We start from the raw sequence: 26,543 nt of genomic DNA, 5'->3' as shown, positions 1-26,543 counted from the left end.
CAATGCATAGAAAAACAACTTCAACCACAAATATATGTATTCTTTAAGGAATTTTTTTGTGTTAGTTTTAATATTTTTAGTCCTAAAACTCAAACACTTTCCTTTCAACCTCAATCTAAGACCACAAGGAAAGATTCACTGACGTAAATAAGCCATGGACCAGATTTATTACTTGTGCTGGAGCTCGTTTTTCCATAAGGAGGGAATAAACGATCAGACATTCACTCTGTCTCAAGTCATTGGGCCTCCACTCGTCAAGCATCACTGCAGACACAATAGGGACCTTGGCCATAAAACACTGGGCCCAACGGATGCTCACCAAATACAACCACAGTCCATTATGGAGCCTGTTAAAGACACTCAGGCAGTTTGGTAAGCCGCTGTCACCCCGGCCCCTGCACTCTTCAGTGGGTTTTGTCTTTGAATGTGGGCAACTTTAGAGTTACAGCTTCCCCTAAGCAAAGCTGTGGCCATTCATCGCAAAGCATGCATCCATACTACGCAGATGTTCTTTGTCCTCTGACAGATGTGTCCATCTTTGTTTTTGTTTCTTTTCTGACTTTTACTTATTGACTCTGCAATGTTTGGTTTTCTGAGCGAATGGGTGCTGACATAAGGGTGAACAATTGGGTCTAAAAGTACGCCCAAAGCATATGGCCTTGTCAGGATGGTAAATTTATATTTGCTTAGGGATGAGCAAGCAGTTTTTTTGTCTTTCTGGTGTCATCAATTACAATCTTATGCTGGAAATACACAGGTTTTGCAAAGATATACTACCTAATACTACCTTATTAGCAAATAACCTCACCTGTGTGTAATTTATTTTTGGCATAAATTCAGATGTTTTGTTAAGGACTGAATGACAGCACAGTTGTTGGCAGCAAAAAGGCCATGGCTTTGAATCTTAGGCTTCTGTCATTCTGTTAAAATTTACTTGTTCTTCCTGTGCAAGCGTAAGTTATTTTCAAATTCAATCCGTGGATAAGACACTAAGGCAAGAGGATTCCAGATTTACATTTAGAGAATGGCTGTAAACAAAGGGAGAAACTTTTACCAACAAACTCTGACTTCATATAAAGTGACTGTGGTCTAAATCAACGAAATAAATAAGAAAAACTTCTATCCTCTTTTGGTTTAACAATTACACTTGTAATGTGAGATGCACATTTATGCAAAGGGGGTTTTTGAAGAGAAGTGGGCAAACAGAATTTTACCACATAATCTCTTTCCAAGAAACTATCTTCAAAGAAGGTAAAATGTGCTGACTGTTTCAATGTGGCCAAACCACAGACCAAAACCTAGCTGCAGACACATATCTTTTTTCTTACATGAGGGGAAAAGAGGTTTTCTGATATTACAAAGGCAGTTTACTTGTGTGACACAATCATACAGATCAGCATATGTGTCTGAGTTGGGAAAGCGTCGCCAAGGTAATTCATACCTTTTGAACGTCTTGATGTTGGAGCCACAAAACTCCATAAAACTTCCTTCTGTGTTAAACACAAAAGTTAAACTTTTGTGTTAGACCAAGCTAAAGTGATGCACAATTATGCAGCTGGTTTTTAGTTTAGTCAGGTTGGATGAAGACGTGCTACAGATCCTCCATTGTACTTTGACTGGGCCATTATAATACATAGCCATTAACCTCTTACACCCTAAGCGAGCCGAGGTTACATGGCAGCTGGACCCACCGGTGGGTCCGTCGGGTTCTAGAGGTTAAATCATTTCTTTCAATTGGCTGTACATTTATAATTGGTGGTCCTCCACCTTTTCTTCTTTTTTAAATTTTATTTACACTTACAGCTTTCTTCTTGCTACTTGTTGTTCAAATTCTCATTTGTAAAATACTAGACTAGTCATTCTCTCATCAGAGTTGTCAATCTGTGCAGCTCCTCCAGCCTACTGGTTTTTCTTGCTGAACATTGTGTTGCTTGAGATATGTGCAAATGAATCGGCCAATTATCAAGTTTAGGAGCAATTTAAACAGATACTGTTTTAACTCTTTGGAAATTTTCCAACTAATATAAAGATCAAAGTTAGCATCTGGCACATTTCATGTTATCGAGAAGTCAAAATTCTGTATTATAATTTGTTAGTCAGTAAAAAAATAAAATAAAATGTTACTAAAAAAAAACAAATAATTTTTATGCCTCTCATTCCTTGACTCAAAATCTGTTTTACTTTTAGTAGGAAACCAATGTTGGTGAGCATAGAGAGCAATCTGGGTCAATGAAACAGAACTTGAGCACAAATCTGCACAAACTATCAGTTAATGACTAGGTTCTCATGCCAGATGACAGGGCAGCAATGATCTATGTTTTTAAGATGCTTGTGTAAAGGTTTACATATAAACTTAATCTCACACTTCAACCAACACATAATAATTGAGTGTGCAGTGTAGCTCTCGGATACCTTGTTATTAGAGAGGATCACTGTGATTTTTCACACCACTGTATAATTTCAGCTTTTGTAAACACCATCGATGGTTGTGCACATGTCTAATATAGCTTTGAATGTATTATTGTTAACTTCTTACTAACACCCGCTTAAAAAAGATATATGGTCTCCAATACTATACAACAACCAAAGCTAACATAAAATTTTTTTAAGAATCTCTAATTCAAACAAATTATATATAGGTTTAATTATTCATAATTAAACAAATATCCTGTCTTAGAATCCAACTCAAAAGTCAAAAGTTTAACTTTTGATAAAAAATATATGACTACCTTTCTCAAGTGGGCTAAGACACAATACATCACAGATGTTTTGGTCTTTGTATAAAATTAGCTACTTATCTAATTTTGCTTATTAATACAGCAAGAGCAGTAATAGGTTTTAAAAAAATTACATTTACAACAAACAAGACTGGAATTGAATCCAAGATTCATCCATAAGTAACAAGTTAGCTCAGTTTATTTATATACATATGTCTAAATGTGAGGAAATGAGCAAACTTCAAACTTCAACTTCAACTTCATGACAAAAAGTATGGATATGTGGAAAAAGCACATTATGTCCAGTGTAAACACAGTGGAGGAATACTGTGATCCCGCATCTCGTTCAAAGTTATTGCGAACCTTTTCATTGTATATCATGCAGACCATTTAGAAACAGGCCAAAATGCAGATGGACATATAATTAAAAATCTCTTACATCTCCTGTTATAATTTAAAATAACAAGAACATTACAGTGCAGCAGAGATAGTGTGAATATTTTTATGTTGTTAGTGTCAACACATTCCTTCTGTGAAAACATTTCTTTATCAATCTGAAATAACAAGAGACCAAGGGACATTTGGATGTGATATTGTCAAACTTTAAAGAGGACTTTTTGATTTATCAGCTGTTAGCTTTAAAGTCACAAGAATGCATGTTAAGTGCTTTCCATGTGCCTTGCCTTGTCAGAGCTTCTTTTCCCCCATTTAAGCATCACTGTTTTACTGTTTTCCATCACATAATGCTACTACTAAGTGCATGCTGGTGCATATACGTGTATCTGTGCTGTGGGGTGTTGAGATGAACTGCTTTTACCAGAACAGTTTCCCTCTCCACAGTCATTAATTACAGCTGAATCGTCATTTCTTGCCTCCACCACAGCTTCCAGTAAAGATCTTTTATTAGTCCCTAGCTCTCCTCTCTGTGAAATATAAGTGTTCCGCTCAATGGAGCTATACAGAGACACCCTATTTCTCTTTAGGTTACTCTGTTATAACGTGAATACTAGATAGCTGATTGTTACGTAAGGTAAGGTAATCTAATTTATACAGCACATTTTCAGTATTCAGCCCATTTCTGTTGCATATGGGGAAGCAATACAGAAAAACAGAATATCAAAATTCGAAGTAAAAATTTATTAAAAGTCCAGATTATGACGTTCTTCCTGAATGCTATAGGTTTTGATGGATTGTTACTATTTGCTTTTAGGAAAAGTATCTTTCTGGTGCCATCATACTGTGTCTTTTATGTTATTATTCAACAACAAGAGTACTGTGGTTAAGCTACCTGTTCAGATCCATATTAGAAATCTGCTCCAAATTAGGGAAAATTTCTCAAACCTTGTTAGACTTGTGCAAAAAAAAGAAACTCTTGGCTTTTTTTTTTGCTAAGATAGTGTTATTTAAAGACTTTAATTCTTTTGTGTTCATATTATTTCTTGTATGTTTATTGAAATTTATGAGATTTTTTTATGAACTTACATTTATTGCCGCTGTTCTTCAACGCTTTGATGCAACTTTGTTTAGTTTGGAGTACAACACGAAGAACACAGTGTTCTTTTTAAGACTTTAAGCAGTCAGTGAAATGAAATGGGAACACATGGAGATACCTTAATCAAAAGGAAAAGCCCAGAGTGTCATATTCAGACATGATCAGCACAACTAAAACACATAAGCTGTTTGAATCAAACCAAAAGTTGATTTTGGGCCCCACAAACCCTCAGCAGCCTCTTCTGGGAGCTCTCTCCACTGACTGTCTGGAAAGAACATATAATTTAAAACTGGTTTTGTTTATAGTTGGAGCAGAGACAATAAATGAACAGTCGCTAATAAGTAGCTAGCAGAACTTATCATGGTGAAGAGGAGAGAAAGATATACTGTCCTTTTAATGCAAAAGGAGATGGACAGTGCAGTCTTTGCATTCCTTGCATAATTATACCCTGTTGTCAAGGAGGGAGGAAGGAAAGAGGGAGGGAGTGAGGAAAACGAACAGCGGATCCAGAAAGCTCAAACTCTCTGAACTCTGAAAACTATAAACAAGTGGGTGAAACAAACAATACACTTAAAGCAATATATCTTATCTTTCTTTTAATCTTTATTGTCTTTTTCTTATTTTTCTTTTTTTACATTTTAAAGTTCTGGAAACCGGAAGTCACACATGCAAAATCCCAAATCATAGTCAAGGGACACAAAGTGATGATTTTGTCTTTTAGATTTCATAATTATGACATTTATTGTCCAAATCATGACTTCGGAACACATTATTTTGACTTTTAATTTAATAATTATGACTTCTGAAGTAAAGATTATGACTTTTTATCTTAAAACTATGGTTGTAAAAATCTGACTTGGAGTCCATGGTTCCTTGTTTGTATCTCATGCTCATGACCTTTGGACAAATTTGGACTTTTTACCTCTTATTTTAAAATTTTATTTATTTATTTATTTGTTTATTTATCTATTTAATTATTACCCTTACTTTAAATAGGCATACTTCTGTTTACCTTTACCTTACTGCTGGTAGGCCAGAATTTCTATTCTATTAAGTATATATTTCTATTCTATTAAGTTCTAATTATGAAACAAACAATCAGAAGGATTCTAAATGTGAGCATACCTTTTGCTTTTTAATTAAAAACAATTTTGTATCTCACTATTGTGACTCCTAGGAGTCAAAAAGTAGTCATAATTCTGAATATCACATATAAAATCGATATTTAAAATTGAAATATTTTAATAATGAAAGGCAAAATTTTAAAGTCTCTGACTTCTTTAAAAATTAAAGTTACCGCTACAATTCCTAAAGTGATTCTCTAGGCATCCCCACAATTTAAAGCACCTTTCACTATTCAGCCACACAGTCAGCCACTCGCACTCACAACAATGCACATTCATATACCAACACGCAGATCGGTTGGCAACATAGGTGTCTTGCTCAGGGGCACGTCAACAAGTGGCTGGAGGAAGCTGAATAAAATTATTAAATACGACTAAAATACATTGTGGCTGATTCTCTTCTGAATTATTGTAAGACTCATAATTTTGCTTTCTATTTCCCAAAAGATAATTAATAACTAGTAATTAATAGCTACATTTATGAAGTTAACATCCTAATTTAAAATTTACAAAATATCAAATGACTCACATTTTGTTTTGTTTTTTTTTCTTTCAAGTGGCTAAAATTGGCTATTTAAATCAGCTTCGCAGAGGCGCTAAATTTGTCTGTGAAGTCAGTCGAGTATTTTCCCCTAAGTCATGCCACGTTTGACAGAACTGATGGGTTGAGCAAAACCTCCTCTTTCTGCTCCTCCTGCTCTCTCTCTCTCTCTCTCTCTCTCTCTCTCTCTCTCTCTCTCTCTCTGTCTCTCGCTGCAGACGGAAAACTTCCCCAACTTGCCTTTTCCTCCTCTGGCGCAGCGTTTGGTTTCGGAGCTGGTCCCCACCTCCACCACAGCCCCCTGCGGCAGCAGCCCCGGCATGCCGGACTTAAACGCCTGAAGGGCGGGATGGCATCGGCCGTGTTTGAAGGCACGTCTCTGGTCAACATGTTTGTCCGGGACTGCTGGGTTAACGGGATCCGGAGGCTCATCATCAGTCAGCGCGGAGAGGAAGAGGAGTTCTTCGAGATCCGAACCGAGTGGTCCGACAGGAACATTTTATACTTGCATCGGAGTTATTCCGACCTGGGGCGGCTCTTTAAGAGGCTGCTGAAGTCCTTTCCGGAGGACAGAAAGGACTTATCTAAATCTCCGCTGATAGAAGGTCAGTAAGATGGGAGAAACAGATTGAGACAGACAGGAAATGATTCCTTTCCGGAGGACAGAAAGGACTTATCTAAATCTCCGCTGATAGAAGGTCAGTAAGATGGGAGAAACAGATTGAGACAGACAGGAAATGATGACAGACACTTATTATTAAAGCTGGATATTAGACTGATGGAGAAAAATGCACTAAATGAATGCGAACTTATACAAATGTTACCTTTTGAATGATATTATGCATGTTCATCCAACCAAGGGATTGCTCAAAAGATAATCAGACATAATGAAAGAAGTATCAAAACATAATAATTGTATTATGATTAAAATTTTAAGTATGTATAGCCAATTTCTTATATATAGTCATTATAGATTGACTGAGTTTGCTGGCTTTTTAATAGAAAGAAGAAAATCCACCACATGACTGCATCAGGAGCTGATTCCCTAAGTCCCATATTTTATGTTTATTAAATAGCCTACAGGATGATAAAAGTGGGCTCTCTTTGTACTTGGAAACTGGATATTTGGAATTCTGACAGAAGTACAAGAGTCGGAAGTCTGACTGGGAAAGTCAAAGCCCACAAAACAACCCTGAGTTTTGCATCCAATATGGCTGCCAAGCATATGAGATCTCAGGACAGTGGTGGGGTATTAGCACACATAGTGGTGAAAATTAAGCAGCCCACTGCCTTACTGCTTTTGAAATCAATGCATGATTTGGTTTGTGTTACTAGTAATAGTTATCCATAAGATGGCAGATCAAATCCTTCTATTTTCTGAGTTGCAAAGAGAGCACCCCTGAATAGGATGTGACATCTTTCCCATCTTGGAGCTCTGACTACCATGATAAGTCATATCACAGTCATTCTGTTTTAGCTTCTATTTTTGGTTAATCTCCCCAAAATATTCAGTGGGACCCCTCCCTGCAACCCTAATAAAACTTTCTAGCATCTCTCCTGCATTGTAGAAATGCTAATAAGTGTCCAAACTGATTATGCGATCTTTAATCTCCAGTTGGATTTGAAAATATGCTCAGAGATGCTCTCCATCCAACCTGACTGAGTTTTAGCAGCTTTCAAAAGAATGGGTAGGAAGTTTCTGTAGAGTCAAGTGTTGCTGCTGCAACCGTAGCAAAAAGTGCTTCTATTAACTCAGGGAGCCTGAAGGCGAATGCACAGGAGTCAGTTTCCTTTTGCTTCACAATTATGCACTACTTTGTGTGGATCACACTGGTAAAAAAACAAAAACAGCTGTGAATACTTTATCTATGCACCACATACATATACTCCTAGGGGTTCTACAAATTCAAAAGGATGATGATATGTTTAAAAGTGGATATATTTTTTAAGGCTTTGAGGTTACTCTGACCTGCTCATAGATATCATTTACACCAGCCTGAACAAGTTAATGATCAACAAGTTCTTCTTCAGAATGTGTTTGCAGCAGCCCTGTTGTGGAGCAGACAGCATGTTTCTGTTATATTTCAACATATTTAAAGCAAAATATGTTCTGCAGCTTTTGTGGCTGCAGGGGTTGTACTTCTAGGCTGTGCTAATTAAAGCACATTAAAGTCATATCAGGGCACCTTATCAAAATGTATTTTTATATTTCGATCTTGTTCATCTTTTACTTTGAAATTGTTAGATACTCGTATTCCATATAAGTCAAAAATAGATAAAAGCATTATGTAGGTAACACAGAAGAGAACGAAAAATGTGCTGCTAGGTCATTGATAGAGGTAGTCATTCTGAATGCAGTTACAAATCCCTAAATATCCATGGACTTTGCACAGGCTGTTGGTTGATGTGTTCATTGAAAGGAAACTGTGGGATTTCTTAGTTTTGATGCATTAATCTGCATTTTTATCTGAAAGCTCTGCTTTGCTCTAAGTACCGAAGTTCAGATAAGTGTTTTGTTCTCAGAATGCAAGTAAAACCCTCATATCCCCCCAAAAAGCCTAACAAGTAAATTGCTATTTTGTGCTAAAATGCCACCAAGGATCAGTTCAAAGGAAACTTAGGAATAATTTGCTGTTGGAAGAAAATGGAACAGAAGTTGTTGTACCACTTAAATAAATGTCATCAAACCTGAAAGACATGCAATATATTGCTGTTCATACAGGAAAAATAACTGCATGAGAAAAAATTCTGTATGGGAAACTAAACTTTTCTGTTCTGCAACTCCAGCTTGAATAACAACAGAGTTTAAAGTATTTTTTTCCATAGACCAGTTTGTGACATCTCTATGTTGGACCTTTAGCCCTCAGTATGTTCAGCCTTGGGTGGTTCCATGCTAGAGTTGCCCCAGATTTGGTAGAGTTTCCTATTTATTCTGTGTTTGAGTTTCCTCTGCACTTCCCCTTTGTCTCTGTACCCCGCCGATGCAAGTATTTCGGAAACATCCCTTTAGTGGAGGCTGGAAAAGCTCTGCTTCCTGCCTGAAAGAGCTGACAGAGTTGTTGACAGCTCACTGGCCTCTTCTAGTGTTTGGTGTATTTTGGGAAGAGGTGTTCTGGGTCACATGACTGCCTTTTTGCTTCTTTATTTTGTCCGTCACACCTCTTATCCAGATCACAGCTGAACAGTAAATGCCAGGTTTATGTAGTCTAGGAAAGTCTGGAAAAGTCTGGAAGAGTTTATATAAAATTTGATTGAAGTTTTTCCAGGTTTGAATAAATTTGGATTGAGAAAACAGTGTTATTGATAAAATTTTTCTGTTTAATAAGTAAAGCATTTTTGAATTTGAATTAGAATAATAAAAGGCCTTATTAATATATTAATATAAACATCTGAAGGTCTGATCTTCCTCCCTCATGTCTTTCTTTTCTTTCTTGTGCCCTCATCTCTTTTCTTCCTTCTGTCTTTCCAACATAAGAAGAGAAAGGCTTTCTCTCAGCCTATCTTCTTTTGTCCTGCTTCTTACCTCCTTTCCTATTCTTCCTTGCTCCCTTCTCCATGTTCCTCTTTTCTATCCTTTTCCTCTCTGTTTCTTTCTTGTTGTCTTTCTTTTTTCCCCGTCTTCTGCGTCTTGTTGTTCTTTCTTTCCTTGAATCATTTCTTCATCTGTCCTTTTAATGTCTCCAACCTCACTTCTTTCCTTGTATTTTCCTTCTCTATTCTTGTGTCTTTCCTTTCTTTGGAGTTTCCATTTTCTGTTATTAACTTCTTTTTCACCAGGAAAATCCCTACTGAGAATAAAAATCTCTTTTGCCACAGAATCCTGGCAGCAGGACACACAATGTTCCATATTTTAAACGGCAGCTTTTCACTGTAGAAATATTGCGACCATCTGTAGTATTTTGAATTAAATGGAGAGCATTGAAAAGTTTGGAATTTTTTAATGAAGTGTGTAGGAACTCTGTCAATGGATGCTGTTGATAGTCGAGGCAGATGTTAAGCTACTTCAGTCATTCAGGGCCGCTTCAACAAGTCACCAGTATTCCAAACAGGACGGGTTTAATTACATTCTTTCACATTCAATATTTCATTTACGTGCCTCGAGCGTTGTTTAGATTGATGGTCCTTTCCCAGTCGACTTTCAAGCTGCAGTCATGTTTTCCTGTAACTGTGAGGCACCCGGGCAACAAAGAAGGCGTGTAGAGCTTTTCAGACTGATGTCATGATGAGAAAGAGATTTAGAGAGTGACTGAGAGAGGAGGGGGACTGGCCATTTTTAGCCTGGTGTGTACTTGTGACCTCAGGGTGAACATTAATTGGACTCGATTGCTCATAGTTCATGTGAAATAGGTATAATTTAAAATCCAACTCGGTCACTGCTTCTTACAAATCAAAGACTCTAATTAGAATTGTTTAGGACTGATGAACAGTAATTTACTTGCTGTTTTTGAGCATTTTAGTAAGCTATTAGGTTATTCTTGTATTAACAAACTTTTCTTTAAAAAGATTCTCTGGTACTGCCCTCTACAAAAAGCCTTTAAAAATAAATGATTTTTTTGTGACATTCCATGCTGCTTTTATATTATTTTACTTTTTATGAAGGTTAACTCATTTCTATCTATTAGAATGATCTAAAAATATTCATAACAAGACTCAATTCTGAATTTAAAAACCACTTTCATCCTGTGAAATGATTTCATGTGTTTAAAATACGTTTTATGTACAAAGTAATTCATAGCATGTCAGGAAAACATTTTAGAGTTTCACTTAAAGAATGCAAGTGTATCTAATAATTGAGAATATGCAGCAGCAGGTTTAATAGAATAAAATTGTGTTGTCAGCTTGTTGACGGCGATATTAAGAAATAACACGCTGACCAAACTGCTGTGTGTTGGTGGTTGAGTGATTATGTGCTAAACTGCTGACACATGCTTATCAGATCCTCACAGACGATGGTTGTGGCTCTTACAACATCTTCTGATTATTTGAAGCTCTCCGTTTAAAGATGAATTTGACATTTCTGAGCTCAAATGCACTGTAAAAAAGTCACTGTAGAACTAACTGGCAGCAGGGTTGCCAGCCAGTTACTATATTTTTTTTACAGTAAAGAAATTCCAGTAACTTTACAGTAACCTTACTGTAATTTTTTTTACAGTAGCCTTACTAGAACTTTATTAAAGTTATACTGTAATTTTGTTACGATTTTACTGTAATTTTATTGCAGTTTTACTGTAGGGTTACTGTAATTTCTTTTAAATAACACAGTAATTATATGACATGGTTACTGTGATTTAATTACATTTTTGTCATAATAAAATTACAGAAGTCCTATAATATAATTTAAAAAAGGTTTTCATTTTACAGTAGTTCATGAAACTGCCTACTTTGCTAGCTTTTAAAAGTTTAAATGTGCTGCCCTCTATCCCGTGAAAGTTCACCTCCAGCTGGTAAGTATCCCACAATGCAACTGTACATTAAAAATTTACAGTACATATGTAAATTTCTGCACGTGATCCAGCGGTCCAATCATGTCCATATACTTTCCATACACATTTCAGATCACAGTAAAAGGGCTGTATTTTCAAAACCCAGCCACCTTACTGTATTTTCTTGCTGTAGTTTTTATAGCCATTTGTTACAGTGTGTTTGATTATGTATTATAATCCTAATAATAATAATAATAATTGCTATTTAACCTCAAACGAGGCAGTCTCTTGATTCTACCCAAAACTTACTGACAGCTAAAAGGAAATGTCTTTAAGCTCTTCAGCTTAAAGATGTCTTTCAGCTCTAAAGTTGTCAGCTTTAAGGCCAGCAAATCTAAGTGAACAGTCTTGGAGAGCGTTTCATAATGAGTTACAACATAACATCAGGAAGACAGGAAATCCATGCAGGAAATAGACACTTAAAGGGGAAATTGACGGAAATGGTCTCAGGCATTTTAGTTGGAAAAACAAGAAAGATTTGCTATGGCAATTTTTCTGAAGACAGATTTCGAAGGGTAACTGGACAACTCGAAAATCTAAGCTTATTTGGAAAACATAGTTGACTTCCGTCTTGTGCTAATTGCAAGCGTAGCAAAAGAAGTGGTGCAGTTGGGGTTTTCAGGAACACTAAAAATACCATCTTCGTTGGGAATTTACTTCTGTGGTTTAAAACTTTTCTCGGTCCTCTACCACTGTACAAATCTGGGACACACATTTTAGAATGATCAGCTGATGTGAGTCACACACTGACTAAATAATGAATCATATATCTTAATAAGAGCAATGAGTGGCTCTCCGTCTGTTTCCTCTCAATGACTGTCCATGTTTTTCGTAACCATAGCTACAATAAAAAGTGGAGGCATTTTCTTTCAGCCAGTTCATTAGTTGTTGTTCTAAATGTATCCACAGAACAACAGAAACTTTCCAGCATAATCTGTATCTTATTAATGAGCTATAAATAGTTGGAATTGTTAATGATAATCTTTTTTAACTTTTTAAAGCTTGTACATTGATATTGTCAACTGGTCCAATCCAGGCAAACACATTTTGAAGACTCCCTGTTAAGAATAACTTCTGGGCATTAAGATTCTCTAAATGTTTGAGGATTTAACCATCCAGGAATTCTTCAACCCCCTGGGAATGATGCAATCACTTCAAATGGTTGAGGCTGTGGGTGCACATAGCACCAGTTCTTCTATGCAACAGTGCCTGTTTTGTTTATATTGTTTGGATGAGACAGAGCCTCATCAGTTTGACCTCAGTATTTGTTCTTCATACTTCTCACCACATCCCTTTCTGTCGACACTGCCGTAAATGACGCCTCCCTGATCGCCCAGTCTGAGGGGTGGCAGCCTCATATCACCAAACAGGAGATTTTTATCCACCCACTACCTTCCAAATATGCATTCCCTCTTTTGTTCAAGACTTAGATTATCACAGACTTTGGTATGCAGCATCTGTTATTACCGTTCTGTGTTATTATGTGCTGTTAAACAAATGCCAGTGGTTACACAGTAATTTTACAGCAGCACTTAATGGAGTTTCTTGTGCTCCTGTTGCAAGAGCAGGTACCACGCAGCATTGTTAAGGAAAAGGTTACTTTAATAAAAGCTAGGCTACTTCTTTTATGCATCTAGATCAACCTTTTTAAAAAAAATCAAACTTTTCCGATTGCTATGTCCTGACTTTACAGATAGGTAATGCTCCATTTCGGTAAAGGTCACAGCAACAGCCTTGATTAATTGTCAAAGTACAAAAATAGCTTGACATTTCAATTTTAGCAGTTTCTTTGTAGATCAAAGGTTTCTGTACATTGCATTACTGAGATGTATATATATATATATATAAATTTTTTTTTCTTTTTTGCAGGTCTGGTAAAAATCAAAGATGCACATGACATTGAGGAAAAGTTGAATGAGGTGGAAAGACTTCTAAAGAATGCCATCAACATGCCATGCAAGGTTAGTACTGTAATTTAATTAAAACTGTTAGCATATTTTTAATGTGACAAGAAACACTATTCATAATTATCCCATAAAATGGAGGGAGCAGGTCCAGAGAGAAACCAAAGTCAAACAGCTACAACAAACCCTCTTGCCCAAATTCTATTAACTAAATAAATAACATGCTGGTGTATATTTGGAGGATTAAATCATTAAAACAGCATCACATAACCACCACCAGGGTACCTGGAGTTATCACTTTATCCCTTTATCTTTTAAAGGTAATATTTCGAGAGATAAAATAAAAAAAATAAAATGAAAACTGCAGTAAAACCTTAAAAATATGCAACAGTAATATTTATTATTATTTTAAAGGTCTTGCTTTGTCTTTTTGACAGGGTTTAAAACTCTGTGTTGCATAAAATATGAGTAAAACAGAATAATGAACACAAATAAAAAAAGGTAGAGAATTATGACAAGACAAATGTTGACAAACTTTTTGTTTTAGTCGATAATGCTGTATTTATTTAGAATGCAATGTTAAAGACAATGTGTTTTTGTCTTTTGACAATGTGCTCAAATGTGTTTTTGTGATCTTTTATTTAATGTCAGTACAATTGATGTTCCAGAGTCTAAAAACATCCCTCCTCCAGTTTTCCAGGTCGGAGGTGATGTTGACTTTCTTTGAACGCTCACCGCTGGACCAGGTGCTAAGGAATGACAAAGTCCACAGAATCCAGCCGTGCTTTCAGAGTCCAATCAACATATCAGGTACATGTACATGTGGAACATATTGATCAATGAACTAATTTCGTCCCCCAGCCTTTGATAAGTCCAAGTATGATGTAATTCTGCACTCTGTACCTTTCAGAAATCATGCGGTCGAATGGATTCTGTCTGGCCAACACAGAAACTATTGTATTTGATGATAGTATACCAGACGAAAAAGAAAGACCGTCGTCCACAGACTCTGGAGAACACACGTGAGTATTAAGCTTTCAGGTTACTTTGTAAGATAAGCTGATTTTCATGCACATTTTTGTGCATGAAAAAACACATTTATCATATTCTTAAGTTAACTTTTAAGTAAGATTGTATCAATTTTGCATCGTTTTTTTTTTTTTTTACTACTAAATTTGCTATTTTTCCACAAATCCTACTATTTCCATGTTTGCTTCTGAGTTGTTGAGTGATGCAGTCTTCTAAAGTGACTGTCCACTCCCTTCGTGCAGTACAGGAAGTCTGTCTCTACACCTTTTCCTTCCTTCTTTGTGTAGGAAGCAAAAGCGGAACACGTTCCAATTGGTACTTGCCACAAAGCAGCTTATGAAAAATAAGAATGGGGTCAAAATGTCACAATTCACTGCTTACAGTTAAAATTATACCTATATTTTCAAGTATGTACATCCATATACATGTTTTAATATTTAAGACGTTCATCAAAATAATTTGTCATACTGTCAATGAACTCTACAAGAAGAACTGTTCAAATAACTTATTAAAAACCCACAACAAATGTGACATTTCCGCTAATGATGAGTGTAAACTTTTGACCAGACCTGTTTTGGGTTTTTCCCACAGGTACGAAGATGGAACAGAATTTTTGCCAATGGAAGCAGATGTGTGCGAGGAGGAAACAGAAGCGTATGTCACCAACCTCTCCTACTACCATTTGGTCCCATTTGAAACAGACATCCTGGAATGAACACTTGTGGATGGATATTTCTCCTTCAGCTGAACTGAACTATGCAACTTTGCACATAGATGCTCCAGTTCTATGCTGCTGCGCCTGAATGCTACAGTTTCCTGAGTTGGTGAACTTTGGAAGAATGCCGCAACATTACCACTTCATTCCTTTCACGGGACATCACCAGTGTGCCTCATTTGGAGTCCTAACTCTTTCTCATAGTGTTACAGATCTGATGGTTTCAGCTAGACTAAGACATTTCCTTAAGATGCTAGTCATCCACTTTAACAGGAATAAAACCAATCAGCATTTGTAGTAAACATCAAGTTGGGGGAACCTTACATCAGTTGAAGTTTCAATACAGCTGTAATTTATTGGATCATTCAGTGTTAATGTAATTGACCAGCAATCAATTTTATTGACTGGGCTGTTTTATCCTTTCTGGATTGCACTTTTAAACCGCTAACCTGCTTTGCTAAGATATTCGTGATGGAATTCATTGTCTGCTCTCCACCTACATGACTTCTCTCAAAACATTGTCTTAGAAAATAGCTGTATTTTCACCTGTTTTCACTGTGATAGCTGTGATTGCACAAATGTTTTTCTAACATGTCAAGCACTCCAGTTAACCCAAACTGAATTTGTTTGGATGCCACTAAACCTAATGGAAGAAAATGGAATCCTTTTCTGGAACAAACCTTTGCGGGAAAGTTAGGGATGCAACAATCTAATTTTTGATCCTGATATTGACACTAATCATTTAAAATTAGGCATGTTATGGTACCAATTTCAAGTCCAAAACTACATTATACTGAAATCATTGAGATCAGTATTAAATGTTCTACATAATATTGTGATCTACCCCCACTTAACTCTCATACACCCATGATCTTTAGGATACAGCAGCTTCCTTTTACAATAAATCCAACAAATAATTTTCCCCTGTTGGAGTTTATTCAGCTGAGCCTAAGTCCTTAGCACAGTTACCCGAAATACATACTCATTTCATAATATTGCGGAAAAGAATAATTTTCTTTCCAAAGTCAGAAGGTGTTTCTGACTGGAATTTTTCCTTTTGTCTTAGTGATAAAATGTACATGTGTTGTTGTGTTTATTAGATGTAACAAATAATGCAATGAATGTGAGCCCTAATCCTGAAAGCTACACCACTTCAGTGCTGTTGTTACGATTGAAGTGAGGAAAAGGAAGCTTTGTTTTCCAGCCCTGCTGAAGTCATTTCTGTCCCACCCGGTGACTTGACATTAGTTTGCTCAGTCAGCTTCATTTGAGCGTGGGAGTCTGAAGCTTGGCCTGGGACGGCTAAACAAGACTTTTCTTTATATGAAAAAGACAAATCACTTTGCTTGTTTGAAGGTATGGAAAAAAGATCTTTATTGGTCCTCCTGTCACTAGAAAGAAGACCCTTACAGTTCTGAAAGCTCAAAGCTCAAAGGAGCATTGTATTTGGGTTGTTTTAGATGTTTTTGTTTCTATGTAAGCTAACAGCTTGTGTCCAGGTTTCTGCCACAGCAATTACAAAAGCATTCACATACTTGGCACATGAGCCGGGAGCATGTCCTCCACATCAGCCCATGTAGCTACTCAGTCTTGATCTCTATTCACCCCCGTGAGAAAGTGAAGCTCTTTTAAGGTTGAGACACAACAACATCCTTTATTTTTTAGTTAGATTATCTTCTGAAGCAGCACATTACCTACATTTTTGATTTGCAAAGGTTTGTTAGAAACCATTTCAGGACCAAAAAGTTTCATTTTTAAAACTTGTAAGTCAGCTAGAAAGTTAATTTAAGATGCTTTTTCTTCCTCAGTACAGAAGTTGTGACTGTTGTACTAAAGAAGCGCAATGTAACAAAGGAAATGAGGAACAAATTGCTGGTACTTCAATTTCTGTGGTATTTTGACATATCAATGCCTAATGTGCCAGCTGTGTGTTTAGAAGTAATTAAAGCAAGAGGGAATACAATATAACAAGAATACATATGTAATGTTCAGCCACTTTCTGTGAATCAAACAATTCTCTATCATGTTATTGTTTGCTTTCATTATGTCTCAATAGAGGAGATAATTTGCAGTGTAAATATATTTCAGTGAAGGTAACTAATTATTAAGTTGTTTGATAACCTTGAAACAATTCAGTGTTAGATTCGGATTATCACTCAGAGATTTTCTCAAACAAATAAATATGTTTTCAATAAATTATGTTACTTGTTTTTGTTATTTACGAGTAGTGCACAATAATAAAGAATATAGGTTCAGTTTGTACCGATGAGGAAAGCTCATTCAAATAATTTCTGCAATGAACCACATTTGTAATATTATTTAGCTATCAATTTACTATAGCTTGTTGGTTGTTTTAAGTCATGAAGGACATACTGAAATCTCACGGATGCAGAATTTTATTTTATGACACTTTAGTCAGTTAGTTTAGAGGGACACCTTGTGGCCGATATCAGTAGTGATCGTCACTCTTACTCCTTTTTAAATAAAATCTAAGAAGAGCATGTGTGGTGAAATAATTCAGAATACAGAAGGTACAAATAGACCCACAATTAACAACAACAACAACAACAACAACAACAACAACAACAACAACAACAACAACAACAACAACAACAACAACAACAACAACAACAACAACAACAACAACAAAAAATACTAGAAGGTCAATTAAATACAGTTTAACTAACTATGTAGCAAACTAATGAATAAACTAACCAATGGACTTTCCAAATTATATCACTTGTCCAAAGGTTTTTTTTTCTTATGTTAGAAAAATTCAGTATAAAAATTAAGTGTCTGTACCACAAAACTAGAAACAGATCAGATCAGGATAAAATCGAAAGTTATAAATAATAATAAAAAAGACATCAGATACTCTATGGCAAATATATATATATTAAAGACATCTTACAGTATTCATAATGGGTATTCTATTTTTATTAATGATTTCTGAACTATTTCTGAACTAACATGAAAATTAAACAAAAATGAACCGAAACTGTAAAACGTTATAAACAAGGCTATTGTATTCATGTTACCACTATTCTAGTTTTTAATTTGCAACGCAATAGAAATCAGTTACAGTTGTACAATGAAAAGCGAAACAAGGCGATGTAGAAAAATAGACTATTAAAATATATATTATATCATAATTTACTGCTGTTCGTTCTAATCTGTGAGATTTATTTCCTGGGACCTGAAGATGTCGTAAAATTTACACAGTATACGTGATCTCCTAATGTTTTATTCATTATCTACAATGATATTTTTCAAAAAAATAAATAAATAAATAAAAAAATTTAAAAAATAAAAGAATCCTGACGTAAAGCTTTTTGGACTGCTGCGTAAATCTGCGCATGCGTACCGACCACAACATTAACAGCAGCATTTCCTGCTTGCTCTTTCCACTTGAAGCAATGGCAGAAGTCAGGGCTTCCGTGATTTGTGGAGGTACGTTTACGTTTACCTGCCTTATGCACCCCCAACAGTTTAACACATACACTTTCATGCCCGGGGTTTAGAACGACGTCTGGAGCGGCTGCAATATTAACTTTGGCCCAGACTGAGCTACAGTTAGCCTGGGAGGGCGACAGTAGCTTTAGCTGGTGATGCTTCAGTCATTAGGAGCTCATAGTAGCATGTTATCTCTAATTTAAACATGCCTATTTTTTCTGTCTTTTACTGTTGCAGTTCTGGCAGCTTTCTTGAGCTCATCGGTGTTTGCTTTTGTTGAAGATCTCGATGAAACGTAAGTGATGCTTTTCTAAATTCAATTTCCAGCTACAATGCCTGATTGAAAGTTGACCATGTAATAATGCAACTTCCTGAGTTTACAAACATGCTTTGTAAAACCACATTGGTATGCATGGTTGGACAGTGATTGTTTAAGGTGTTTACACCTGAAAACGTGATACCTGTTAATATAATGCATGACTTATATTGGAATTTTGGAAATTGGAATACAACATTTCAAAATGATTTTTCCATAGATATTTTTCATTTCAATCAAGAGTACAAAAATAATAAAAAAAAAAAATTCTTATTAAGCTTATTAAATAAAACCTTAAAAGTTTAAGGTTTTATTTCTATACACTTGATCCGGTGTTTGCATGAGCCAGTTACCGGTATCAAGAAGCACCATAGCTTGAAAAAACCGCAAAGATTGTCCTTCATACCGCTCCCACAGTTTAAAGTTCTTTAAATGAGAAGTAAGAAAAAGTAGCCAACCAGCATAGCCAGATTTCTGCAGCTGTGTGGAGTTTAGCAATCCCCTCTGCTCCATCTATTGCTGCCAGTTCAAATGACACCCACTACACATTTCTGTTGGCCATGAAAGAGAAATTTGACTGTTTGGGAATACCTCAGCTTATACAACAAATAGTAAAAGTTGTATGTGAAAACTAAAACAATCCCCTTTTCCCTCATTTATTAAGGTAGCAATACAGAGCAGAACAGCAAGAAAGTAAAATATGTCTATACTATTAGATAAAAATAACAAAAAGAAATGTTATCACAAACAAATAAAACTAATAATTCATATAAAGTTGCTTAATGAACAGTAGAAGAAATGGTAGCTTCCAAGTTTTTAAATGAAGACAATTATATTATGTTATAAATCTATTAATATTTCCTTTAAATACTTGTCTTAACACCACATGACAAGTTTAAATATCTGCTGAATCAGTATAACGTTCTGTTTTTTTTTTTTTTGCGATAGGTTTAAAGACACCAGGGAAAATGACATCTGGCTGGTTGATGTGAGTGTGACATTTAACACACATACAAACACAAAGTGATGCATTGAATCCATTGAAGTGTTGTTAACTCTGGGTTGAGCACGCTGCTGCCCGGATCATCGCTTGCGGATGTGGTAGCTGCTGGGGAGGGTGTGAGTGCACTGTCCTCTGTGTTGGTGATTAGTTAAGAAGTCAAGCATGCGGAGAAAAGCCCAGGGGATTGGAGAGCTGTGGTGTTTGGGTCTGGGTCAAATCAGTGGCAAACATGCCTTACCAGCTAGTTTGGACTCCAGGAATAACTTCTGTTAGTAGGGTTATTGGAACATTAGTGTTTACATAAGCTGCTGCAACATGGGAAATATAAAGCTGTTTATGGTTTTCACATAATTGGAAGGAAGTTTTAGGAGGTAAATACTGATGTAATGTTGACAAACATTACTAAACCATGAATTAAGTTGGCAGACTGATTTCAGTTTCACTAAGCACACCCAGGCCTGATTGCTGCAAGTCCTATAGAATCAAGAAATCCTTTAAACATAACCTATCTGACCAATTAATACAGTATTAACTGTTCTTAAGTGGCTTAAAGTTTCTGTTAAAGTCTTTCAAACCATTATTATGGCTTTTATACTTGAGCAAAACACAGGGATATCCACAGTTGGAAAAACAGAACGATGTTCAGCCTTCCTAGGAGGGGGTGGGTTACCAAAATGACTCCTAGAGCACATCCACGACTATCAGGACGTTGCAAAAACCCAAAAGCAAAATCTAAAGCACAGCAGGCCTTACTTGCCTCTGCTGAGATCACTGCTCGTAATTCTACAAGACAAAGATTGGACAGAAACTCAATAAGAGATTTTCAGGGTGAAAACAGACAGGTCTGTCCCACTTTTCCTAAAAGCGTCTTGAATTTTTGGAAAATTTTCTGTGGGCTTATGAAACGAAAGTTTTTGGAATCATACCAAAGAATTCACTTCCAAATACATTATGCTATATCTTAACATCAATTATGCCCCTCTGACTTTAATAATATATGTCTTAATAGACTGTATAATAACACCACACAAAATCTGTACATGCACTGGGAATTTTTTCATCATTAGAAATGAATGAATGAATCAGGACAGTGAGGTGTGAACAGTGGTGCTTTAGAATTTTCATTTGTATCTAAGAGTTCCAGCGTGAAGACTTTTGTTTTCAGAGAGACAACTTTCCTCTTGTGACATCTTCCAGTTCTACGCTCCGTGGTGCGGTTACTGTAAAAAACTCGAGCCGGTATGGTACGACGTGGGAGCAGAGCTGAAAAGCTCAGGGTCACCGGTGCGTGTTGGGAAGATGGATGCCACTGCTTACTCAGGTGAGTAAATTATTTTCAAAATTAAATATATGTAGATAAATATCCTTGTTTTAACTGTAAGACTAAATTAGATGTCTACCTCAAGATTTAAAAAGACAATGGTGTAACTATTGTTTCTGGTGTAATGTGAGTATTATTTTTATGAATTGCAGGAATGGCTTCAGAGTTTGGTGTTCGAGGCTATCCGACAATAAAGCTGTAAGTGTTTACCTTTTGTTTTGTTTTCTGGAAAATACTCACATGCCTACTAGTGTTTTTTTGCTTGCAAAAACACTATTTAAAAATTGCTATGATTCATCTGTTTTTGAAAAACTTTGCACACATCAGTCATGCATGCATTCCAGCTTTATCTATAAAGCACTTTAACACATAATGTAGGACCAACTTCTAAAATAATATAACATGCATTATTACAATTGTAAAACTTTTATGTGTAACATTTATTTATTAAGATTGTAATAAATAAACTTAAGCATTAATGTTACTTAAACACAATCTAAATTAAGTAGTGTTCAGGTTCTTGAGTTGTTTACCAATGGCCAGGATGTCTGCGCATCCTCAAAAAGTCTTAAATTTATAAGTAGAGCAAATGCAAGTCATTCTGGCATCTCATTAAAATTACTTTAACTCATAGTAAAAACATGATGCAACTACTTTTATGCTTTTTAAATGGACTTTTTGAAACCTTGTTATGTCTTTATGCCAAAATTACTCGTACTTAAATTGTTGGAACTAACTATCTGTTACTTTGATCAACTGTTGATTGGCAGGACAAATATCAAAATACTCTGTTCATTCTGTCAATTTAAAACCTATATATGCTGAACATGTAGCTATAATGTTATTCTCCTTTTTTGTTTCTTTGCCTTTTTCTAATTTGTGTCATTATTAGAATTGTGTGTTGCCTGATCAACAGGGTGGAAAATAAAATCAATACTTCAAAATAAAAAAGGGTGGAAAATAAAATCAACACTTCAAAATAAAAATGGCTGAAAAATAAAATCAATACTTCAAAAAACACACCTTTTAAGCATGTTGATTTTGAAAAAATCAACATGCTAGTTGTGTGATTTTGAGAAAATCACACAACTAGGCCTGTGATCTTCTCACAGGCCTAGTTGTCTCTGTTTGTGTCTCATCCCCTGAGGCCCAACCAGTGGGGATGCCCTAAGATAACTAACTGTATTCAGGAGGGAAAAATGTGTTGTTGTGTTTTCCTTGAGGCATAACTAAATGACAGGCTCTGTTCACACGTTTTGTACTTGAATTTGATTACGTTTGGCTCTCCCAGATGCTGTCAGTTATATGTCAGAATATTTAATGCTCGGTTTTATTTTCCAGCATTATTTACAGATATGCTCCATAATCCCTTTCTTCCTGTTGGTGACATTTTCACTGATCCCGTCTGTTGTAAGAAATGATTTCTTGAATGACAAGTGACATCTTCCCCATTAAATCTCTGGCTCTATGTGGATGCCAGCTGCGTAACGGCAGAGTGCATGTTGACATGTGAATAAATGATCAGGGTCTCCTCCATGTGTTTGAAGCTGGGCCATTTATCAGCAACGCTGCCATAATGAGCTTCCCATTTGGTTTCATCAGGTTCATTTGGGAAAGTGCCACAGGATCACGGCGGGGCTCATGACATTAAACCTAGCAAGTGATGAAACAGGCATCGAATTGCATGAGATGCCTCCCTTGATGAGAGAAGGAGACTTGATTTAGAGGCTGTTTGCCCCTGAGCTCATTAGGCCCTGTGGGCTGGTGAAACCTTGGCGATACTTAATGCGTTCTGCTTGTTGGAGGAATGGGAGATAATTAGGAAAAAGGTTATTTTGTTTTTATTTCCTTTCTTGGTGCTATATTTTAGATTAACCTGACTTTTGGATGTGGTTTTTTTGGTAGTAAGCCCACCTGTAGATGTTCCAATTGGGACAATACTGACAACTGAAGCTGGACTTACTTAACAGGAATATCCATCAGGTTCTATGTTGATCATTTAAGTTCACGTTATAATTCAAGACAACTAGTTTACTTTGTGTCTAAAAAACTGTACACATCAGTATAACATTTGCAAATAAATCCCCAGGGCTATGACATGTTAAAAGAAATCTACATTCTGTATCGATATTTTGCTTTCTTTCTTTCTATTTAGCATGAACTATAATTTTTTTTATTCACATTGCTCTTTGTTTTCTGTAGAAAAGCCTGCTCACTTTAAGATTCTTGAGTAGAAAATTAAAGTTGCTTTCAAAATGAAAGCAGCACAACTGGATTTGTGCATAGATTTACAAACTCCTTCATGCTTAATTTAAATTTTTTTATGTGACCCAGTTGAGGAGATGTAAGGGGCGTGGCCTGTGGCTTATAAAATGTTCAAACATAATATACACTATTGTATTCATTTTTGATGAATGTGGCTTTAAATGGACAGCACTGTAAAGCTGATTAGGCAATAAAATCCCAATTGGCTTGTAGAATTAGTTTGTTGAATATTTAACGTTACATCTGGTGTAGTTTTTTTTTTTTTTTTTTTTTTTGCTTTATTGTTTTTTTTTGTTTTGTTTTTTTGCTCTAATGTTTAGGTAAAAACTCTGGTCAAATACCAGGACTCCATGGAACTGCATTGCTGTCTGTGCATGAGTCATGGCGTTGATGTTAACAGGGTGTAAAGAGGTGGGGTGTCCTCTTCTGGCACACATTTAAGCCCCGAATACCAGCTGAGCCTTACTGAAATTCTGCGGTACGTCAGAGCTGACTCTGTGCAGGCCCTAATGGCCTCTACCAGCATGAGCGGTTGGCATTATCACACCAACATGTTAATGAGATCATTGGGTTTCAATGGCCTCCGGAGTCTCTCAGTGCCACGCTGCACCTTTGGGATCTGTCTGAAAGTGAGAGCCATAGCATTAACAGGCAGCTGACGAATCTGCAGCAACAATTTTATGAAGTTGATATGAATGTGGGAGGAATGTGTCAGGGTGTTTTATTCTTAATTGAATCTCATGCATAAAGTATTAGCCCTACTTTGTAAGTCTGTTTGTTACATTAAAGCCTAAGTTATATTAGGACATTTATTCCGTTAAGCCACCAAGAATCTGAAATGCTGTCTAAATGCATAATTTTAAGCCTTATTGTAAAGGATGGCCTAGAATGAATCTCTATTAATGTGCAGCCAAGATGTTATTTGCAAATTACTTATCAGTTTATGACCAAATCACATCAGGTTACTGTCTTGATGTACAACAAATTAGTTTTGAAACCTCCCACAAAATAGATGAAATGTAAAATTATAGTTTCACAGAGGAATATGTTACTAACCAGAATTGGACAATTTTTTCACTTGATGGTGTCTAACCACAAGAGGTGGAAATTTTTGCAGCTTTTAAGATTTGACTATTACATCAAATCAATGAAAACATTAAATACAGAAATGTAGGTAATAAACATGTTCATTACCTGTTTAAAGGTTGATATTTTGAAAAGGTATTTGTAATCTGACAAATGAGCGTCAGTGGAATGCATATTATAATTTATTGATGTTAAAAATAAAGTGGGAGGACGATGGAAAAACTGTTTTAAAGCTTTTTAGATCATTTTCTAAAACATGCTGAGAAATGTCTGCTGTTCATTCAGGCTCTGTGTGAGAACAAGGCGAGAACAGGAAGACTGAAAAAGTATTGTAAAGTTGTATTTTTATGAGCTTTCAACCTATGCATAATATGGAAAATGCAGAAACTGGAAATGATAGAGTTAAGGTGAAACTCCTTTTGTTTGAGGAATACATTTAACAGAGTTTTAACAATGTTTACTTGGTGACTTTAGTAATCTCTAATAGGTGATGCCAACTTATAAATTGATAAGTTGATTAATAAATTTGTGTCAGTTTAGTTTGACGCTTTTCTTACTACAAAACTTGAGGATTTTTTCAGAAAGTTTTCGTATGAAAATTCAAAGCTGGCCTTTAATATGGATGTCTTTCTTGCACGGTTGTCTTGTCGACTCAGCCATTGCATAATATGTCCATTTCCCTTTCCTTCAGAAAGTCTTGGGTTCCTCTTGCATTATGTTCTGGGTCACTGGAACATTTGCCGTAGTTGGAGCAGATGGTTCATCCCTGAACAGCCAAGAATTCATCTGTCGTCTTCTGTCTTTTTAAAGAAAGCGTCTTGTGACCCGTTGTAACAGGAAGCTGTGTCTGTCTCTACGATGTCTCATGCTGAAAGTGGATTAAATGAGTTGTCTGAAACCTTTGCTGTAATTTTAGCTCAGGAATATGTTGACATTTATCATATTTGTCTGAAAAATGCTGTTTTAGATTGGGTTTAACTTATTAGAATGTTATTGTGGGTTTTTAATTTGGTATTAATAACTATTTTTCACATTCTCTTTTATGTTGTAAATTTTTTCTCTGGAATAATTACCCGGATACCCCTTAGTGAGTTTTCATCACTTAGCTGGATGTTGTGAGGTGTTTTTTTTTTTTTTTTTTTATGGAGACGATGCTTTCATTATCTACGGTTGTTTTCTTTAATGTTGCTGAACTAATCAGTTTTCAATGTAACGGCTAGTTAATTTGGCCACTGTTGATGGGCTCACCATCTCTTTGATGGGTTTGTTTTAAGTTTTAGGCTCAACTCTCTAATATCATGGCAGCCTTTATTCTAAATACCTCCTAAATCTGGAATATGAAATAGCTCAAATTAGGCTATTGAATTTTGACTGTCTGATGGATTTGTTAGGAGTTACTCCTTCCTTGTCCTTTTTTAGTTCCTCTTTGTGTTCTATCTTTCTTTCGTTAACAGCTGCAGTTGCTTGAACCAAAAATGAAGCTTTCTTGCAGTAGAAATAACTGTCATGAAAATTTAATTAATAATATATCTCTCTTTGTTTTGCATCATCATAAATTATTTAAAAGTCTTGGCTTTGAAATGTGTAGACTTAGTTTAGATAACAGCTAAAAGAACTTTATAAAGATTCATATGTGACACTAAGACTTTGTCTACATTACATCAGTATTTACCTCCTAAATCTTGCTTCCAATAATGTGAAAACCATAAATGGCTTTTCACACCTGCTTTGTTTCTGTCTTTGTTGTGCAGGTTAAAGGGCGACCTTGCCTACAGCTACAAAGGACCCAGAACAAAAGATGATATTGTGGAGTTTGCCAACAGAGTGGCAGGGTGAGTCTCGGACCGAAACAATATGACATGCAGCTAAGAACTCAGCAGAACTTCCCCCTTTATTGTCCAAGTGCCACATGCTGTTCTAATGAAAGCTCATCCAAGCCTGCTTATCAACACAGAACACAGTTGTTTCATAGCTCAGCGGATGCCTCTGATGCTCCACTTTAAGCCACTGCATAAAGCGAGCCTGACAGATTTTTTCCTCCTTCAGGGTAAATCAAACCCCATCCATGACAGAGGGGATGATCAAAAGCTTGTC

The 26,543-nt window shown here is 36.0% G+C and overlaps 2 protein-coding genes across 4 annotated transcripts in view; both read left to right on the top strand.

Moving 5' to 3' along the window:
- Positions 1 to 5,724: 5,724 nt before the first annotated feature.
- Positions 5,725 to 17,197, top strand: pxdc1b (PX domain containing 1b). Of its 2 annotated transcripts, none has more exons than XM_044104731.1 (5): positions 5,725 to 6,479; positions 13,227 to 13,318; positions 13,930 to 14,071; positions 14,172 to 14,283; positions 14,882 to 17,197. In XM_044104731.1, exons 1-5 carry the CDS (start codon positions 6,224 to 6,226, stop codon positions 15,003 to 15,005), a joined length of 726 nt encoding a protein of 241 aa, XP_043960666.1. In that variant the 5' UTR covers positions 5,725 to 6,223; the 3' UTR covers positions 15,006 to 17,197. The 2 variants fall into 2 exon arrangements, with proteins under 2 accessions (XP_043960666.1, XP_043960667.1); XM_044104732.1 differs by having other exon boundaries at positions 5,742 to 6,479; positions 13,954 to 14,071.
- A 1,158-nt stretch (positions 17,198 to 18,355) lies between these two features.
- The window catches only part of tmx3b (thioredoxin related transmembrane protein 3b), a 44,865-nt gene continuing 36,677 nt past the window's right edge, over positions 18,356 to 26,543 (top strand). For both annotated transcript variants that reach the window (XM_044104462.1, XM_044104463.1), the window contains exons 1-6: positions 18,356 to 18,455; positions 18,696 to 18,753; positions 19,723 to 19,762; positions 20,975 to 21,098; positions 21,251 to 21,296; positions 26,201 to 26,281. In XM_044104462.1, the coding sequence (XP_043960397.1) occupies positions 18,362 to 18,455; positions 18,696 to 18,753; positions 19,723 to 19,762; positions 20,975 to 21,098; positions 21,251 to 21,296; positions 26,201 to 26,281 (443 nt within the window). In that variant the 5' untranslated portion in view covers positions 18,356 to 18,361. The remainder of the gene's footprint in view (positions 18,456 to 18,695; positions 18,754 to 19,722; positions 19,763 to 20,974; positions 21,099 to 21,250; positions 21,297 to 26,200; positions 26,282 to 26,543) is intronic.

Source organism: Gambusia affinis, linkage group LG21 (genome assembly GCF_019740435.1).
Source record: "Gambusia affinis linkage group LG21, SWU_Gaff_1.0, whole genome shotgun sequence".
In the NCBI taxonomy this organism is placed as follows: Eukaryota; Metazoa; Chordata; class Actinopteri; order Cyprinodontiformes; family Poeciliidae; genus Gambusia; species Gambusia affinis.
Note: the sequence above shows the minus strand (reverse complement) of the source record. Positions and strands in the feature narration are given on the sequence as shown.